At 35.8% G+C, this 19,743-nt stretch overlaps 1 protein-coding gene across 2 annotated transcripts; it reads right to left on the reverse strand.

Annotated features, from left to right (window-relative positions):
- Window positions 1-2,203: 2,203 nt before the first annotated feature.
- On the reverse strand, window positions 2,204-15,468 carry LOC125679621 (acetylcholine receptor subunit beta-like). Of its 2 annotated transcripts, none has more exons than XM_048918994.2 (6): window positions 15,212-15,468; window positions 8,797-8,948; window positions 6,838-6,882; window positions 6,564-6,679; window positions 5,770-6,296; window positions 2,204-2,855 (listed from the first exon to the last, which is right to left on the reverse strand). In XM_048918994.2, the coding sequence occupies exons 1-6, from the start codon at window positions 15,252-15,254 to the stop codon at window positions 2,488-2,490; spliced, it is 1,251 nt and encodes a 416-aa protein (XP_048774951.1). In that variant the 5' UTR covers window positions 15,255-15,468; the 3' UTR covers window positions 2,204-2,487. The 2 variants fall into 2 exon arrangements, with proteins under 2 accessions (XP_048774951.1, XP_056013193.1); XM_056157218.1 differs by lacking the exon at window positions 15,212-15,468 and adding an exon at window positions 10,230-10,359.
- Window positions 15,469-19,743: the final 4,275 nt, after the last annotated feature.

Here is a 19,743-nt window from a genome sequence, read left to right on the forward strand (position 1 = left end):
TCGTTTTTAATATTCCACGTATATAAACGTGATAGAATTATACCAGTGACTGGTACTGTAAAAGACGTTCCTAACCGCCACCATCTCATTTTCCTGTTGTAATCGTGAATAATTCCAATAATTCCAATCTGCGCCGTTCTGAAAGTAAGTGATGCGATGCTTACAAAGAGCAGGGGGTACGGGGGTCAGCGTGATAAATCCATTGACCCAAACATGCTCCGAACAATTCCACGACCACATACGGTGCAACAAATAACCGTGCTATATGTACAAGGCAGTAACTCTTGTTATACCCCCCGCAACAAGTTGTGGGGGGGGGGGGGTATACTGGAATCGGGTTGTCCGTCCGTCCGTCCGTCCGTCTGTAGACGCAATGGTTTCCGGACTCTAAAGCATTATCCTTTCCACCTACCGTCACCATCTCATACATATGGACTACCCATGGGATGAAGATGTTCCCTATTGATTTTGGGGTCAAAAGGTCAAAGGTCAAGCGCACTGGACATCGAAGTAGCAATATGGTTTCCGGGCTCTAAAGCCTTATCCTTTCCACCTTCAGTCACCATATCATACATATGGACTACCCATGGGATGAAGATGTTCCCTATCGATTTTGGGGTCAAAAGGTCAAAGGTCACGCGCACTGGACATCGAAGTAGCAATATGGTTCGGTTTGTCATGCCATTTGTTTTTTACACTCAGAAAAGAGGTAGTTTATACCTATTACCAACACCCTTTGGGAGATTGGGGTAAGCGGGGGGTATTCGTAGTGAGCATTGCTCACAGTACCTCTTGTTAACTTTAAAGGTACATTCTTTGATCCGCCCCTACTCTGTCGTGGTATGAACAACCTGCATGGGTGGGTTCAAATATTCGACCGTACCCAATACAAAATCAATTTATATGAATTTTTTAAAGCTCACTTTTAGTGGGTTTGAGATTTGTTTATCATATGGTTTAAATCCCTACTCCCAGTAAATTAGAAAATCAAATGATGCATATACGTAAACAAGACCAGTTCTTTGATTGAATTTGAAACGAGTTATTATTTCGTCGTCACAGTTCTCATCTAATTAAAATGTCATTGTCCATTATGAGGTGAGAGAGTCAAATGTTTATTGAAATTACATTGTGAAATAAATAACCTATTAAGTGTGTGTATATACACAACAACAACTCCAAACATTTCCAATGACTCGTATTCAATGGAGCTGAAGTAAATATAAACACCCTAGGATATTCAGTGCTTTTTTCCCAACTCTACACTCAATCCCATTTTATTTCTTCGTGTCATTCACTAATTTAGGATATTTGTACACGACGATCGCATTTTATTTGAGAAAGTATGTCCAAAAATCCTGTCCTTATACCACATTCAGGCAAATGACCGTATTTTGATCCGAGTCTGTATTAAATGCATGACTGGAACTTTTGGTGCTGGTTCATCGTATATATTATTATAATTATATAATCATACATACACAAAACAATGAATGTTTACCCCCCCCCCACCTCTCTCTCTCTCTCTCTCTCTCTCTCTCTCTCTCTCTCTCTCTCTCTCTCTCTCTCTCTCTCTCTGTGTGTGTGTGTGTGTGTGTGTTTCTCTCTCTATGTAAAAAAAAAAACAAGAAAAATTATCATAATGATCTCTAGAGTTATTTCGAAGTTTCGAGAAAATATTTCATAACTACAAGACAATATTATACAAACATATAATAATAAACTGATATTTTTTTTTTTTTTTTTTTTTTTTTTTTTTTTTTTTACATTTTTTAAAGATATAAAAGGCTAAAACATATATAAGCATACACGCTTTCTCAATGGTTTATGACATCGATGATTCACAGGTAAATACCCCACACCCTACGGTTTAACTATCTCGAAAAATACCCGGTATGGTGGTTTCTAAGAACAAATATATTATGACATTAATATGAAAGAAAATATTCTTTTAATTCATTAAGTGAAAAGGAAGTCGTAATTACGAGATCTTTTATCGCTATTCGTTATCTTCACCTTTCATCCTAATAACCAGATCTTTTCTCCTAAGTTCCCGATTTTTTCTAATAATTATTTCGAAAGTTCGAGATTTTTTCTCGTAGTACGTGTAACAAGGTGATTACGAGACTTGTTTGGATACGACTAGTAACTGGCTTTTGTACAATTAGTATATTCCATTGAAGAAAAATACAACAAAATACTGTTAAGAGGTTGCCATTTTAATATCCCTTTCACCGTGTACATGAACAATTTTGAATATTCCATACTAATCAAAGATGTTTCATATAAGTTGCACGTTTCGATATAATTTCTGCTCTCTAAGCTATGTATAGAATTCAACATACAGTCATACAAGAGGTCTATGAAGTTCCTTTGCTCTTTGTACTCGCATGTACATAATTCTCAAATTTTCAGAGAAGTACTAGAGAGTGAAGAACGGACACTCGCCCATCAGTAAATGTCATTTGAGCATTTAGATCAAGTGGCCTATGTGTAATAACTAATCATCAGTGTTAAAAGGACACACAAAGTAACTGAACCTAAAACCAGAGCATACCACTTAAAGAAGAAATTATCCAAAATCATCGTCACTTCCGGCCAGGTAAGTTCCGGTTCCAGTTCAATTTGAGTCTTGTTCACTTCTCCTGCTTCCTCGCCTTTCTCAAGTTTTCCTACGGCGTTCTTTCGGTTAAAGCAGGAGTTGTGGAAACATCCTAGTTTTGCCGCCACAAAACAAAATTTTCTGAGATAATTTGGGATTGGCTTTTCCGGAGGACTGTGGTGACACTTGAGAACGTAAATTGTTAAAATCACTGCCATTACACCCCAGGCAAGCATGATGATTAAGTACACGGCTGAAAAAGAAAACGGATAAGATATTATTCTGTAAAAAAAAAAAAGAAAGGTCCTCACTTGAAAATTGTTGGAGGATCATATACAATGCACATGTACCCTGCAGCAGGAGTTTTGCCACTTTATTTGAAATTGTGAGGACCAAATACGCAGTGTGATCTAGAGTGAACCACAGCAAGTTTCAATTTAATATGTGACCGAAAATGAAAACAGAAATAGAAAACCCAAAACAGACGGACGGACGTACATACATTGCTATTCAATAATATGTCCCGTCTAAAGATATTGAAGTAAAAAGTATTTTTGAAAATTATATTGGATCATCTAATTTAATGGTTTCTTTTACTGCACCATAGCACTATAGCATTTATAATTAAAGTGTTCTTCTCAAGTCACACAATGTAGAAACGTCACATGTTTATCAGACTTTTGATAAAAATACAGGATACAGTATTCTTGTTGTCTAAAAAAAAACTACCACAATTCTGAATACGATAACCAAATATACACAAGCACTATATATGTTGTCTTTGTTGTTGAGGTCTTTCTGATTTTTGTGGTGATTTGATTCCCGTTGGAATTTCCATGGACACAGAACGTGCTCCTTTATTAGCTGACCCGTTTTTGTATTCTTATGCGGCAGAATTTATTCAAAAAATTCCACACGAGAAGCAGAAATCTTTTGTCATGACCTTCAACTTGATCTATTAACAATATTCACTTTCATTTATATACCGATTCGATATATCCCAGTGAACTCGTAATAAAAGACACGACGGAGTCTACCAGATGTGTTTCAAATTTGAATGTTTTTAATTACAGAACATGGACATTAACGGCAAACTAATAACTCAGCTTAATGACAAACAAGATGACTTCAGCTCCTCCATCGTAAACATCACAATATTCCATTATTACCTGAATATAGTGTTTATGTTTCCCAATTGATTATATGCGCAAAATCATGTTCTGTGTATGATTAATTTTTAAACCTAAGCAGACTACGGACAAATATGTTGATGTTACAGGGGTGTCTACTGTCTCGTTTATAATTTGCAAATCACATGGTCGATATAATGATTTTATTCGCAAATACAACCTGTTATTATGTCAAATGCTGGCTACCACGTTTCATACCAGTTGTAAGCCTTTTTTATGTGCTTTTTAAACTACGGATTACTCTGTTTACCTGATAAAAATATAGGAACCACAGTGGGTGTGACCGGTCAACAGGGGATGCTTGCTCCTCCTGCATTGTAAGCACACTTGATCCCAACTTTAATGTTTCTATGGGACCGTATTTGCCCTTCTCTCAATTGAATATTCTTTATCGGATTTATGAGATTAATTACCGTTTGTTGTCTTCAGATTTTTTCATGCAGATGAAAGGTGAAGATAACGAACAGTGACCAATCTCATAATACTACAAGCAATACAAAATAGATAGTTGGGCAAACGTGGACCCCTGGGATCAGGTGCCTAGGAGGAGTTAAGCATCCCCTGCCTACCGGTCACACCCGCCATGAGGCCTATATCCTGTTCAGGTAAACGAAGTTATCCGTAGTAAAAATCAGTGTGCCAAGAACGGCTTAACAATCGGTATGAAACACGTCAGACAGCATTTGGTCCAATGATAGGTTGTATTGACGAACTAGATCGTTATAACGACCATAGAATTTGCGAAATGCTGACTTCAATCGAGACGGTTGAAACTCCTGTACCATTAACTTGTTTGTCAGTAGCTTATCTCGATTTAAAAACTTACTATACGCAGAACAAGTTCTTGCATATCGAATCAGTTGAGATATATAAACACCATATACAGGTGATAATGGAATATTGCTACATAAATATTGAAAGTTGACGATGGAGAAAATAAAATCACCCCGTTTGTCATACAGTTGAGTTGTCTGTTTGCCGTTAATGTCTACTTTCAATCGAACTAAAAAAAACATAAACAGTCCCGGGACTTACTTCACAAACTTATTACCGCGGCGGTGGCCGAGAGATAGAGCGTTCACCCCGCATGCGGACGGCCGGGGTTCGAATCCCGGCCGCGACAGACCTAAGTCGTTAAAACAAGTAGTGACAGTTTCATCGCCAAACGCTCGGCATCAGGTGTAAATGTCACGGGTCCTGGGAGATGACCTTAAAAACGGATGACCCGTGTCACAGTAAGTGTGGCACGCTAAAGAACCCTCACTGCTCATGGCCATAAGCGCCGAGCATAGGCCTAAATTTGAATTCCTTCACCGGTCTTGGTAACGTCTCCATACGAGTGAAAAATTCTCAAGCGAAACGTTAAGCAAGATACAATCAATCAATCACAAACTTATCAAACTTGCAGCTGCCATCAAAATCGCGTGGTATTGAAATACAAATAATCATACTGACTACATGTAATATATATCTTGTCAAAGGTTTAAAATATGATTTTAGTCATGATAGAAATTTCATTTTTTAAAATACACGATGGCATGAATTGCGACGCTTTGCGCCACCATACTACACGAAGCGCGTTATACCGGCGTGAAACGTTGTATTTCATACATATACCCTCATGTAATTTCAAAAATGAAATGTATTTCTCACATCTTATTTGTATACGTTCATTTCTGTCGAAGTCCAAGCTGTTAAAACAGACTTCTATATTTTTCAAGATTCATATACACATTGTTTACATCTGCATCACATTCATGAGGAAATGGCTATCACTTCAATCGGTAAAAATATCGAATCCAAAATCATTGGAAATGTAAATATTAAGATGTAAACAAAGAATAACATTGATTTCTGTTGTAAAACGTATTGTGAAACAGGTCTTGGAGCAAAATGTGACGTCATAATTTCATACATTACTGTATGCTACTCTCATACTTTCACTTTTCAAAGCGATAGTACATCCAAAAAACTTACAGAGGCATGCTGTATTGATAGAAGTTGTTGGGATGTTGGCAGAAACTAATGTGAGGTAAACAGCAAATGCAAGAAGCGTTGTTAGAGAATATCCCATCTTTTCCCCTGAATCCGGTGGAAGTTGAAACACAAAGCAACTTAGAGAAGCCAACAAAATCATAGGAACAATTGTATTCATGACCTGGAAGGTGGGGCGACGCTTGAACGTCAAATTGAAGTTAACCTGAGGCAATGAGTTGCCACCATGTAACCTCGTGGTGGAGGTAATGGCGTATGACGAATAATCCCATTCTCCGTTTGCTTCGTAGTAAGTAATGTCCACTTCAGATCCTGACAAACCGATCTCTACGTTTGTGTATCCCCAAGTAGTTAAAGTCAGGCTGCACGTTTGTGTGTCAAATGGGTAATACGTCACATCCGTTGTACACGAAGTTTCGTAGATGCCACCTGGTGTCCATGTCAGCGTGCCGTCCATAGCTACCCGAATAATGAAGGTATTGTCACTGATTACAGCTATGTCGCTTATCCTGAAGGAAAACGCACACAAATGTTTATTTTAAAACTACAATAGAAGAGTCTCATCATGATGATAGATTACAGTTCTTAGGCAATGTACACAAAGACCATTCACCACGGAACACTAGTTTTAAACTGTTTAATTTTGGATATCGATATCGTATGGAAATATCAATTTGGAAAACGCAAACTTTACTGCTTCACTTCCATTTAATGATGTAGAAAATCGTTTACAATAATCCATTAAAAATGAAAGCATTTCTATTGGATTAACTTACGAGTTTGTAACGGCGAGTGACGGTATCCAGACATAGTCTTGAGTGGTATAAAATGCTATGATATCGGCGTTATAAGTAGCATCAGCAGTCCAGTTCAGTCGATTGTCGGACCATGTCTGAAATGTGCATGGAATTGCTCATTGTACATATAAACTAGTAATCCTTCTCGAATTCATCCATATCCACAACTCTACAAGTGCAAGTTTTTGTTTGATATATGTTGACAGCAAAACATTTTATAGTAACCTTTTTAAGTATAGAAAACGGTACTTACAAACGTGAAATACCCAGCCACTAACATCGACTGATCTTTAATACTCTGCAATCAAATAATAGATTTCTTTCTTTAAATCATTCAGAAAAATAACATGCTTCTCAACAGGACTACTTCTTGACATAAAAAAATAAAGTGTTACATTACTTATTGTGACGTATTTTCATTGTTATATTAAATATGTAGTATTTTTAAAACTATTTTTCTTTATATGCATGAAAGGCGAAGATAACGAACAGTGAGCAATCTCATAACTCCCATAAGCAATACAAAATAGATAGTTGGGCAAACACGGACCCCTGGACACACCCAGGGGTGGGATCAGGTGACTAGGAGGAGTAAGCATCCCCCGTCAACCGGTCATACCCGCCGTGAGCCCTATATCCTGATTAGGTAAACGGAGTTATCCGTAGTCAAAATCAATGTGCCGATTCTGTCTGAACTCTTCAAGTAACTATGAAAGTGATCTAATAAACCACCTGTCAATAGCCACTGAATTTTGGACCGGCTATCTATTAGACAGGTACCTGTCAATAGTCTCTGAAATTTGGACCGTCTGTCTATTGGACAGGCACCTGTCAATAGTCTCTGAATTTTGGACTGCCTGTCCACCTGTAAAAAGTCTCTGAATTTTGGACCGGCTGTCTATTAGACAGGCACCTGCCAATAGCCTCTGCATTCTGGACCGACTGTCCACTTGACAGGCACCTGTCAATAGTCTCTGAATTCTGGACCGGTTGTCTATTGGACAGGCCCCTGTCAATCTCTGAATTCTGGACCGTCTGTCTATTAGACAGGCACCTATCAATAGCTTCTGAATTCTGGACTGTCTGTCTATTGGACAGGCACCTATCAATAGTTTCTGAATTTTGGACCGGCTGTCTATTGGACAGGCACCTACATTTGTATCAATAGTTTCTGAATTTTGGACCGGCTGTCTATTGGACTGGCACCTGTCAATAGTCTCTGAATTCTGGACCGGCTGTCTATTGGACAGGCACCTGTCAATCTCTGAATTCTGGACCGACTGTCTATTGGACAGGCCCCTGTCAATCTCTGAATTCTGGACCGTCTGTCTATTAGACAGGCACATATCAATAGCTTCTGAATTCTGGACCGTCTGTCTATTGGACAGGCACCTATCAATAGTTTCTGAATTTTGGACCGGCTGTCTATTGGACAGGCACTTATCAATAGTTTCTGAATTTTGGACTGGCACCTGTCAATAGTCTCTGAATTCTGGACCGTCTGTCTATTGGACTGGCACCTGTCAATAGTCTCTGAATTTTGGACTGCCTGTCCACCTGTAAAAAGTCTCTGAATTTTGGACCGGCTGTCTATTGGACAGGCACCTGTCACTCTCTGAATTCTGGACCGGCTGTCTATTGGACAGACAACGTAGTATTAGTTTCGAATTTATACACTAAGAAACGAGGAAAACAGACAGGGCAGCTTCAGTAAGCTTTCCACCAATGCTTCATTGAATGCACTGATGGCATACTGTGTAAGTAAAATATTTTCTCCGATTTTGAGAAGTTACCATATTTGGAAAAGGAATTATGGGATAAATATTCCACTGTAGAGTGTTAGTCATGCAAATCTTTAATACATATTTAACATTCACAACTTTTAATTTTTAAACTGCTAACAAATTATTTGAATGCATAATATATTTGGCAACTTCTCTTCTTGACAAAATTAAAGTACTACTCATATATACATGCACATTATGTAACAATCAGATATTTAATGTTTAATCAGTCAATAGACCTGAATTTTTTTCCTAAGGTGCTGGGAACAGCTCTGTGTTTCGTTGGCCTCGAGCAATATAACACGTTAAGCTGTTCCCAGCATCTCAGGAAAAATATTCTGATCTACTGGCCGAACTGTATATACTGTGTACATGATAGAACATGCCTTTTCAGTTATTGCTATTTATGAACATTGAAATGGACTCACCAGTGATGTGAGGGTCAACAGACTGAGTTTGGCCGAAATGGGGACCTGGGCCAATGGTCGAGTAAACCTGTTATAGCTGTTGGTTGTGAAGAGCTGGGTTCTAAGGTTGTTTTCAAGAGCATAGCTGAAAGCTGCCTCACAATGTGGAATCACTGGGAAAAAATTAAAACAAAATACAGTATATACAATGATATGTAGTGAACGATAGAACTGTTGGCTGTAGTTAACGACAGTATCATAGCTTATACCATAGCAAATCAAAGTACCCACCTTATTTCTATACGGTATTTTTAATATTTATCTTATTTGAATACGGTATTTATTGTGAGGAGATGGATTATCTTATCTGAATACCGGTGTTTATTGTGCTGAGATGAAATATCTTATCTAAATACCGGTATTTACTGTGCTGAGGTGGATTATCTTATCTAAATTCCAGTATTTACTGTGCTGAGGTGGATTATCTTATCTGAATACCGGTATTTATTGTGCGGAGATGGATTATCTTATCTGAATACCGGTATTTACTGTGCGGAGATGGATTATCTTATCTGAATACCGGTATTAACTATGTTGAGATGGATTATCTTATCTGAATACCGGTATTTATTGTGCGGAGATGGATTATCTTATCTGAATACCGGTATTTATTGTGTGGAGATGGATTATCTTATCTAAATACCGGTAATTATTGTGCGGAGATTGATTATCTTATCTGAATACCGGTATGTGGATTATCTTATCTAAATACCGGTATTTACTGTAATGAGATGAATTATCTTATCTGAATACCGGTATTTACTGTGCAGAGATGGATTATCAAAACTATCACCAAACTTATTCAAAATACGCAACTAAATCCAAACAATACCAAGGGGTTTTTATTCAATAATAAACCTTAGTGTCAAAGTTTCTATTATATTTTAGGAAATATGTTTCAAACTTTCCAAAAACTGAAAACAAAATTGCCACAGTAAACTACAGCTTGCTACAGTACTTTTTGTTAGGATGGAAATAGTCAATAAGAATTAATCTTTTGTACCTATTGTCAATTTTCAATCATCCATGATCACGAATTCTTACAATGTAGTGAGTGTGATTGCATTTGATGATTTGAAGAAGTTTTAATTAACAGTAGTATTACCGTCGTCAGGATCTGCGTTAAATGACATACAAAGAAAAATCGTCGAACTGTTTTGATCGGTTAAAAGGTGAAACCTGAGTTATCAATAGATATTCCTTTCACCGGTTCATCTCCATTAAAAAAGTTTGAAGATTAGGCCACAGTTAAAAATATACATGTTTCCCCTCACTTTCTCTGTCCTGTGCAGAAAAAATAAGGAGAACCAAATACAATTTCCGGCAGAAACTTTTGGTTTTGGTTTGTTGTTATTACAGATTTCGATTTTTGTCTTTTCATGTCGAGTAACTACCTTGTCTTTCACCCATTCCTTGTCAGTTTTTGGGCTAAATGTTTGTAGAACTCTATAGTGTGCTGCTCCTTATGTATAAAAAATGCATTCAATAAACAAAATGGTTCACGCAAAAGGATGAAAAGCAATAAAATACTATATTCGGTAAATTACAAAGCGTGTCCCTATAGCACATACGATAAATCAGTGTCCAAAATATCTAGATGAGGATAACATTGTTTATAAGTATTTAGTCTTCTTTAGAATATTATCCTCGGATAGTTATCGAAATGATAGTGCGCAGATGATAGTGCTCAGATGATCACGCAAGAGCTCTACGTGTTTCCCAACAAAATAACAAACGATATCGAATTCCATAATTCTGCTTAATTATTTTTTTTTTGAAAATATATAAAATTACCAAGTTCTCGTACCTAACTAAATAATCACGTCATCAAAAATAAAATAATTAATTTTTACTCTTTTGAGACAACGGAGTATTCATAAGTTTTATATTTAGTTCTGTCTCAAAATATTGTTCGGAATATAAAGATTTCCTTTATACATTTTAATGTTCCGTCATTTCAAAATTGCGGTAGGGAGGGGAAACCAACATATCTTTGCAGGTGGCCTTGTTATTGTCCAGATTTTACACATTGAAACTTTCTTTCATAATTCTATACAACGCTTGAAACTTCAATCACGAAGAAGCATTTAAATAACTTTTTAAAAGACAAAATGTATGTATATTTAAATCTGGCTATTCATATAAGGTTTCCAACGCCGTATTTATCCAAACTAAAGTTTATATCTACACTAGAGACATCACGAACGAGTCTTTTTAAGATGTGTAATATGATATGCTACTTTTAATATACCTACGTGAACGATATCGTGATTTTTCGAACAACAGATTTCAGAGTTTAAATAAGTCACGACTGAATAGTCTATTGTTAAACTGGATTTTTAAAACATTTCATAATTTTCATTTGCTATTAGTGACAATGGACGTACATGATTTGCTTATCTGAATAAAACTGTCAACATCTATTGTCTAGTAATCTTTCTTTGTACACTTGTTCAGGTTTGACTGGTAAATGTTGATACACACTAAAAATGAAAGCATGGATCTCTATACATTTTGATATTTCTAATATCAATAGAAAGAATATAAAAAGAGAACAATAAAGAAAAGATGGCTTTTGTTTAGTTTGAAAAAAAAATCCTCAAATAGGGATCAGAGAATTGTAAGAAACATAATATTGTTTTCATTACGGAAGGTTAAGAATAGCACTTGTTTAATTGTGCTTGATAAATGTTGATAAAAGCTCGGGATCTTGTACATCTGTGAATTTCGAATATGAATATGACTTTTAACGAACAATTACCAAAGAGAACCATCCTCAAAGAATTCACTAATTATGGGAAATTGATATTGATTTCACGACAGGGTACAAAATGGCTTTCACGTACAGCTAACTCTAAAACATACAAAATTCAAAGATATGTACATTTTGTTTCTTGATAATGCAAAAATTTATATTCCTTATTTCAGTACGTCGTCATTGTGAAAATTTATAACGATCACTTATCAGTACATCAAAGTATGAGTAATAATGTGTTTTTGTTTTGGTTTGGGAGAGTTTAGATATCCACTCAATAATGATGTAGCATAATTTGATTTATTAGCTCTTCTGAGCCAAAGGCTCAAAGAGCTAATGCTATGGCCATTTGTGCGGTGTACGTAAACTTTTTAGAAAAAGGGCTATAACTCAAGAACCCCTTGGCCAATTTTTTTCAAATTTGTTACAGGGTATCATTGGCCCAAGGGCTTTCATACATACTAAATAGAGGGATGTGACCCTTTAACAAGGGGAGATAATCAGGAAAATACAAACAAAAGTAGTGGTTGCTAAAAAATCTTCTTCTCAAGAACCACAAGGCAGATTATCACCAAACTTACACATAAGGATGAGGATATGTTGTAGATTAAAAATTGTTCAAGGCATTACCCTGGGGCAAAGGGCGTGGTCTCAAGGTCACTTCAAAGTTGACCTAAATTTATAAATCTTTTAAATTCCTTAAATCTTAGATATTTTAGTCATTATAAGGACTAGGATCATCAAATTTTGACAGTTGATGCATCTTAGGACCTTGTGTCAAGTTGTCTCAAAAGTAGGTCACGGTGACCTACTTTTTGAATTTTGCAGGTATTTATTTTAAAATTAATTTTGATGCATATCTTGGACACTTTGAAGCCTATGATCATCAAAACTTGTCAGTTGGTGGATCATGGGACCTTGAAATGCGTCAACTGAAAAATAGGTCACCGTGACCTACTTTCTGAATTTTATTGGTTATCATTTATAGATATATTATAAGTTGTTATTTCAAATACCGAGAGGTTTAGAATCATCAAATCTTGTAAGTTGATGCATCTTGAGGCCTTGAAACATATTTATAAAAAAAGTAGGTCACAGTGACCTACTTTTTGAATTTTGCAGATATTCAAATTTCACATTTTCAATTTTAGATGCATATTTTGGGCACTGTAAAACCTAGGATCATCAAACTTTGTCAGTTGATGCGTCTTCAGTCTTCGGTTTGTGTCGACCAAAAAGTAGGTCACCGTGACCTACTTTTGGTATTTGACAGCTAAATTACTATATTTCAGACACTATTTGACCTACAATCATCAAACTTTGTCAGTTGATGCATCTTGAGTCTTCGGAGTGTATCGACCAAAAAGTAGGTCACTGTGACCTACTTTTGGCATTTGACAGTTATATTTATATATTTCAGTCACTAATTGACCTACAGTCATCAAACTTTGACAGTTGATGCATCTTGAGTCTACGGAGTGTGTCGACCAAAAAGTAGGTCACCTTGACCTACTTTTGGAATTTGACGGCTATATTTATATATTTCAGATACTATTTGACCTACAGTCATCAAACTTTGTCAGTTGATGGGTCTTGCATGTTCGAAGGGTTTCGACCAAAAAGTAGGTCAACTTGACCTACTTTTGGAATTGGACACCTATATTTATATATTTCAGATACTATTTGACCTACAGTCATCCAACTTTGTCAGTTGTTGGGTCTTGCATGTTTGAAGGGTGTTGACGAAAAAGTAGGTCACCTTGACCTACTTTTGGAATTTGACGGCTATATTTATATATTTCAGATACAATTTGACCTACAGTCATCAAACTTTGTCAGTTGATGGGTCTTGCTTGTTCGGAGTTCGCTGACCAAAAAGTAGGTCACCATGACCTAAGGTTGGAATTTGACAGCTATATTTCAATATTCAGATACTAATTGGCTTAAAATCATCAAACTTTTTCAGTTGATATTTCTTGGGTTCTCAAAATGTGTAAACCAAAATGTAGGTCACATTGACCTACTTTTTTGAATTCTTAGAATTTAACTAAAGATTTAGAATACTAAGAGGCTAAGAATAGAAATGGTGGGGTTGTACAATTTATCAGAAGAGCGACTCTAGGCCCTTGGGCCTCTTGTTAAATGTCCATTTTATCAGCACCTTGTTTTGAAAGATTAACCCGAAAACACAAAATAGATCTACTGACTATTATACAAGTCAAAACTGTTCAAGAATTGATTGTATATTCTTAGATTTCGATTACGTATTGTGTTGTATTCACATAAAACTCAATACTGATGACATAAGTAAGTAAGTAAGTAAATTGTTTATTATAGTGACATGTGTAATGATACAGTTATACAATTCATTTGACAATAAACGTAATTTTTTACACCCGGCCCAAAGGACATAAATGTCACTGATTAATATGTTTACAATGTTTAAACAAACACATAAATGGAGATGGAATGATATTAGAATGTCTTTTTTTTGGTGAAGTTCTGACGGATTTTAAAAGCATCAAGTATGAAGATATAGCGGCTTGCTTAGGAAATATACATCAGCGACGTTCTAGTGTTTCATACTAAAAGAACGGGATTGCTATGTTGGTTTGTTTCCCAAACTATGTTATCACTGTGCTGTTCTATACAAATGTATGTAATATCAAATTCAATAAACATTTAAACCAAACCATAGTGTGGTAATATGAATGGATTAGATATGAGAATGTAAATCCGGTCCGTCTGGTGTAACTCGTACATGTATAATAGCCGTGCAGAACAGTATTTAACGAACATGTATTTATCACTCCAAAGTTTTAAGCATAACATGAATATTTCGTTGTAGTGCGAGTTGGTTTATCAAGACTGCAGTACTTTTCAGTTTTTGGTAAATGATTATTCACATTATCTGTGATTCAACTGGAGTTATCGATGGACGAATTTTAAAATATCCGTAACTTAATACTTTGCAATTTTAAAAAATCAACTCGAGACATATTGCTGATTTTCAGAATATAAGCTGATTATAGTAATGAAATAACAAAATAAAGTTCATTACAGATGTGTTAGTTTGTGAAATCAACATGTACCTTATTCTCTCTATCTATCTATCTAATTCTCTGTGAGAGAGAAGGAATTTTGATAAATGTGAAAATTCTGAAAACTTTATCTGCAAACATAATTTTCAAAGTTTATATTTATAAGTACTAGCGACATCAATATACATAATTATTATATAGATTGCGTGACGTAATTAATTTCATTTCATTATTTCCTACATAAACATTTGCTTTGAAAGCTTCAATTGATATTCTTCTTACATCATTTGTTTTTAAATCATCATATTTCCCCCCAGATATATATATGTACGTGTGTGTAAAAAAGAATTGACCACAAGCTCTAATAGATTCAAAACGTCTCTCTCTCTCTCTCTCTCTCTCTCTCTCTCTCTCAACAAAACAAAACACTCATACGTTTTACATGTACAGTGAACCATGCATCGCGCAACTTTTCCATGTTACAATATCATTGATGAACGACAAATGATTTGTATTTGCGCTAGATATTTGCGCAAACACATATATATATATATTGATTGAAAGATTTAATGATACTTACACGAAAACAATAGCACGAGAAGAGATACCTCCATGATTCTCATGATCAGCTCAGTTTGTAAATCCTACAGCTTTCTATGGACCCTGTTTAATCCCAGAGGTCTGTTTAAATCACCCTTTAACTGTTCAAAAACTGAAACATACATGTCGTTCTGGTGTCGTCACTCGCACGGTTAGAAGTTCACTCGTAAATTGTATGTATTTCCATCAAATTAAAGGGATTTATATATCCTCAATTATAGCACACTAACAAGTCTGCTCCCGTTTAAACAATTCGCATAAAGGATCCATTAATTTGTTCATAGAGGATATAAAGTCAATAAAAAGTCCTGTTTCTCTGTGTTAATAATCACAGGTACCATACTTTTGTTTTATATACTGTGGGGACTGATAACGACAGACGATTTTAATTAGTAAAACAAATAACGAATGATTCATCGGACATTAGTTGCACTAACGCTTTTAACAAATTAAAAACAGAAACCAATCTGATCAGGTGAAAAATACCTTAATGGTGGCGAATTTTGTCTTGTAGAAATTTTTAACATGAAAAAGTGATGCAAATTAAAAATCTGTCTTGTGCAAAGATAAGGAACGAGGAAATTTTCGAAGGTTGTGTCTAGCCCCAATCCCCTCATCGAAACCACATCGGATGTTAATCTTTTGATAGTATTTCAATGGATTACTGATCAATCAATGGAAAATGTTGATATTTATTCCTGTGCATGTAAAGCATCTCGTGCTCTCTTGTTGTTGTTGGGAGGAAAATCCAAGAAAAAACAAAAACAAACGATTGATATTGTGCATTCTACCAAGTTACATGTATCTTGCAAAAATAAATTTCTGAATGAAAAGCAAAGTTACATTATATTATATTTAATGATATTTGTAAAATGTCTAAAGGTTTCTTATATCAACACCTCATTGACACTTTCTATATTAAATATTACCTGTGCAAACCTACATGTATCAATAGCAAATATAAGAAATATTTAACTAAATTCAGAACTTCATAGTAAAGTAAAGTAAAGTAAATTTTATTTAAAGTCGGCACTATAGAGCTTTTTAACCGACTATCACATTCAAGTATATCAAGGACAAAGACACATAGCATGCATGTACACATATACACAGATTAACAAAAGAATACAAAATAAAAGAAAACTTTCATGCAAGAATATATAGATACGAAAGCATAAGACTACGAGGAAGAAATAAAATACTACAAGCAAGAGTATATGTATAAAAACCATCATTAAATTTCAAACCAATTAGCTATGTTTGCTGTTTCAAGTAAAAGCTGTATTGTATAGGAGTTTTTGAAAATAATTTAAATATAATTAAAATAAATGATGGTAGTAAATTAATCATGTAAATATTTAAAATTTCATTGCTGATGGAATTTACTAAAAAATAAATAATAAAAGTAAAAATAGAAAAGAAAGGTCTATTGAGCCATGCAGACATACACATAAACGCTGCATAGATAAAAAGAGCAGAATCAACATATAAAGCTATATCTCATAATCTAAATATTGAAAAAAGGAAGACAGTATGGCATTGCAAAAAACAATAGGTTTTGTGAAAAATGTAGCTTGTCTGTTGTAGAAGACGAATTCCATTTCATTCTCCAATGTCCATTCTATAATGAACTGAGATCAAAATATATAAAAAGATATTATTATAAAAGACCAAGTACGTTCAAACTGATTCAATTACTAAGTGTTCAAAATGTCAAAGAATTGATTAATTTAGGTAAATACTTGTATCATGTTTAAAAAGAGATGCTTAATTTTAGCTTTTGTTCTATTTATGTCTACTCTCCTGTGTGATGTCTGTATATACCATATTTATGTTATTCTGTTTCTGATGAGCCGTTTGGCTCAAGGATAATAAAGAACTTGAACATATCTAATTAACATTTCCATCATAATTATCTTAGCACTTTAAACCCATAATCCTCTCACGATCAAAATGGTCTATTTAATTATTGATTTACGAATTAATTTATGAATTAAAGCGTAGACGAAGGTACCTAACACCTGCGAGTTGTATGAATACTGAGTGAAAAGGTCGATTCAACTGCACAACAGAGCTCAACAATGCTGCAGGTCCTCCATGTTGTTCCGGGTGGGGGTAACGTTTTGGTGTTTTTCTTCATTAAAATATAACAAGAGTTTGGTTGGTTTGTTGGTTGTAAATTGTTTAACGTCCCGCTCGAGAATCTTTCACTCATATGGAGAAGTCACCATTGCCGGTGAAGGGTTGCAAAATTTAGTCTTATGCTCAGCTCTTATGCCCATTGAGCAGGGATGGATCTTTATCGTGTCACACCTCAGTTTTTGCGGTCTCATTCGAAGGACCGCCCCATTTAGTCGCCTTTTACTACAAGCCAGGGGTACTGAGGACCTACTCTAACCCAGATCTTTGCGGAATAGATAAAGAGGTGGCCTGAAATGAACCACTATTAACTTGTTTCACCTTCGCAAATCCAACATCTTGACCATTGTTAAAAAAGCTGATTAATATCAAGGGGGGGGGGGATGATGTAATTACTTGGCTTCTAAAGATTTTCAAGAAATATCATAAATATCTCGTGATCTCGCTAATTTCTCGTCATATTTGAACAGACTATTTAATTGCTTTTAAGTCTGCTTTAACGCGTTGTCTGCTTTTTGTGCGGGACAGCTAATGAGTAGGGTCTTCTGAGGAAGTAATCAGTTTACGGAAACAACTGATTAAGCATGCGTTACTGTAATGGCTTATCACCCAGATCAGTTCCACGTTTTCTGCGCATACACGTAGCATGAATAATTGGTCTTTTGTTGGAATAGAGAGGCAGGAATATTTTTCATCATGTTTTATTCTGTTCATAAATTGCATAAAGTAGGTCAGATTTTCCAAAAAATGATATCCTTATTAATAATACAACATGTGTGTAGTTTACAACTGAATTGCATTAAAATCATTTCAATTAGTCTAATATCTAATTGATAATACAATGTATTTTATACATGTATACAAAGTTTGGTCAATTTTTGCATCTCACACATTTCCAACATGCCCTAATGATATCACTGTAGATGGAGCAGGTTGGAGGCAGCATCTGCATACCCATCACTCCAATGGCGTTCTGACGAAGTCTGTCCTTCAGTTGCTGAATGCGCTGGTCCAGCTGCATCTTCGCTAGCCAAGGGTGACGATACACCGTGTATCGTCACCCTTGGCTAACGAAGATGGTCCAACTGACGATATTTCCTTTTCCTAGGTCTTACAATACTTCCGGCATCAAGTTGCATAATTTTGGCTTCATTGGCAGCCTGCTCGTTTTGGATTATCTGGATGAAGAGGAAGGCATTTGGATGGGGTCGTCGACACTTAACATTGAATTTGTGATGCCATTCTTCACTCTGCATAAAAATTATGGTTTCCATGTTGCGGAAACTATGTGGAAACTTAAGAAAACAAATGGTTTACGCAAGGTTTCAGTTTGGAAACTTCAAGTTTACATGGGGTTTACGGAGTGCATAAACTTAGGCCGTCCCCGATTCCAGGTGGTTTACACAGCGGAAACTTGCGGAAACCTAAGGTTTCTGTACTGTTTCCGCACTACTGAAACTAGTCGCCTAGGTTTCCGCACAGATTACGCACTACTTAAACTACTTCACAATCTAGGTTTACGCAGTGCGACAAATGGTTTACGGTCTACGTTGGTTGTTCTTGTCCCGTCATTGTCGAAGTGATTCCAGTGACGGAGATGACCTTCAACCTAGCTCCCAGTTACATACTCCTTAAATCGCGGCACATGAGAAATGTCATCCTTATTGTCTTCCAAGACCTGGAACCCCCCCCCCCCCCCCACGCTGTTTTCGGGTACCAGGGAAGAATAGTCGCTCTCCTTACAAGTTGATGAAAATCTTCATCCTCTTTAAACTTAACCACCTGTCCACTGGATTGAACTTTCCTCCATATGCACTGTGTATAGTGAAAGAAGCATTTCTTGATGGGGTTAGTGGGAAACCGGCTCGGATTGCGTTATGAGCTTTCAGATGTTGTCAAAATAGCAGGACATAGTCTGTCAACACACCACCAGTTCGTTAGAGAAGTGGATCACGGAAGAGCCATAAAATAGGTCTACAAGGTAGCTCACTACAAGACGTATACATTTCATGATACTACTTCACAAGATGGCGATTCAATTTTTTTAATTTTTTTTTTTATCGATCGATATGTTTGGATATTTACGTAGTTCAGTGATTAAGTGTCGGGTTGCTGACTCGCAGATCCTGAGTTCAAATCCATCCCTGTCTTGCGTTTATATACACGGTATATTGAGATAAAAAAAAATTAAAATCATGTTTTTCTCTCCAAAATTGCATATTTGTTTATTGCCTTTTTGACATATGAACTTATTACATGTCATCATTTCTTTCATGGTTAACACGTTTTGGGCTGATTTGATAAACTCTCAGAGTGTAGTGGGCAACACACAACATCTAACCAGGACGAAGACAATAAGTATTACATTTTAAA

Source organism: Ostrea edulis, chromosome 2, assembly GCF_947568905.1.
Source record: "Ostrea edulis chromosome 2, xbOstEdul1.1, whole genome shotgun sequence".
In the NCBI taxonomy this organism is placed as follows: domain Eukaryota; kingdom Metazoa; phylum Mollusca; class Bivalvia; order Ostreida; family Ostreidae; genus Ostrea; species Ostrea edulis.

Coding starts and splice junctions, on each gene's coding strand:
- LOC125679621 (XM_048918994.2), bottom strand. CDS start 15,254: ATGAGAATCATGGAGGTATCTCTTCTCGTGCTATTGTTTTCGT. Junction 8,949..15,211: donor TCTCGTGCTATTGTTTTCGT/GTAAGTATCATT, acceptor ATTTTTTCCCAG/TGATTCCACATTGTGAGGCA. Junction 6,883..8,796: donor TGTTGACCCTCACATCACTG/GTGAGTCCATTT, acceptor ATTTGATTGCAG/AGTATTAAAGATCAGTCGAT.